Genomic DNA, 1,477 nt, shown 5'->3' with positions numbered 1-1,477 from the left:
TGACGTTGGGGGCCACAATGGCTAGATTATTCAATGATGATCTTGAATAATCTTGACCTTATCCAAGGCATCTTGTACCAAATCTGTACCCAAAAACCGAGCCTCCCCCGGCTCAAACCATCCAACCGGCGATCGACGCTATCTACCATAATGTGCCTCACAGGGAGCCATCTGAATGCTCGACTGGTAGCTGTTGTTGTAGGCAAACTCTGCAAGGGGCAAGAACGGATCCCACGATCCTCCGAATTATATAACACATGCGCGGAACACATCCTCAAAGATCTGAATAGTGCGCTCGGACTGTCCATCCATTTGAGGATGAAACGCTGTGCTCAACTCAACCCGCGTACCCAACTCACGATGTACTGCCCTCCAAAAATGCGAGGTGAATTGCGTACCTCGATCAGAAATGATAAACACGGGCATACCGTGAAGACGGACGATCTCGCGAATGTAAATCTCTGCCAATCACTCCTAACAATAGGTAAATACCACAGGAATGAAGTGCGCTGACTTAGTCAGCTTGTCCACAATGACCAAAACGACATCAAACTTCCTCTGAGTCCGTGGGAGTCTAACAACAAATCCATAGTGATACGCTCCCATTTCTACTCAGAAATCACTATCTTCTGAAGCAAACCACCAGATCTCTAATGCTGGTACTTTACTTGCTGACAATTTAGACACCGAACTAAATATGCAACTATATCCTTCTTCATCCTTCTCCAACAATAATGTTGCCGCAAGTCCTGATACATCTTGACGGCGCCCTGATGAATTGAATACTGGGAACTGTGGGCCCTTTCTAGAATCAACTCACGAAGTCCATCCACATTAGGTACACAAACACGACCCTGCAACCTCAAAACTCTATCATCTCCAACCGTAACCTGCTTGGCATCATCATGCCACACTATGTCCCTAAGGACAAGCAAATGAGTGTCATCATACTGCCGCTCCCTGATGCGCTCAAACAACGAAGACCGAGCGATTGTACAAGCTAGAACATGACTGGGCTCAGAAATATCCAACCTCACGAACAGATTGGCCAAAGCCCGAACATCTAATGCAAGAGGCTTCTCACCGACTAGTATATACGCAAGGCTGCCCATACTCACTGACTTCCCACTTAAGGCATGGGCCACCACGTTGGCCATCCCGGGATGATACAAGATGGTGATATCATAATCCTTCAATAGCTCTAACCACCTCCTCTGCCTCAAATTGAGCTCCTTTTGTTTGAACAAGTACTATAAACTCCGATGATCCGAGAAAACCTCACACGACATGCCGTAAAGATAGTGCCTCCAAATCTTCAACCCATGAACAATGGATGCCAACTCTAAGTCATGGACAGGGTAATTCTTCTCGTGAACCTTCAACTGCCGCGAGGCATATGCAATCAGCCTGACCTCCTGCATCAATACTGCACCGAGCCAAACACGGGATGTATCACAATATACCGAATAAGATCCCG

General features: G+C 46.9%; 1 protein-coding gene across 1 annotated transcript; it reads right to left on the bottom strand.

Moving 5' to 3' along the window:
- Positions 1 to 650: 650 nt before the first annotated feature.
- LOC138904102 (uncharacterized) lies at positions 651 to 1,157 on the bottom strand. The gene has a single exon (XM_070192569.1). It carries the CDS (start codon positions 1,155 to 1,157, stop codon positions 651 to 653), a length of 507 nt encoding a protein of 168 aa, XP_070048670.1.
- Positions 1,158 to 1,477: the final 320 nt, after the last annotated feature.

This window comes from Nicotiana tomentosiformis, unplaced genomic scaffold (assembly GCF_000390325.3).
Source record: "Nicotiana tomentosiformis unplaced genomic scaffold, ASM39032v3 Un00363, whole genome shotgun sequence".
Taxonomy (NCBI): domain Eukaryota; kingdom Viridiplantae; phylum Streptophyta; class Magnoliopsida; order Solanales; family Solanaceae; genus Nicotiana; species Nicotiana tomentosiformis.
Note: the sequence above shows the minus strand (reverse complement) of the source record. Positions and strands in the feature narration are given on the sequence as shown.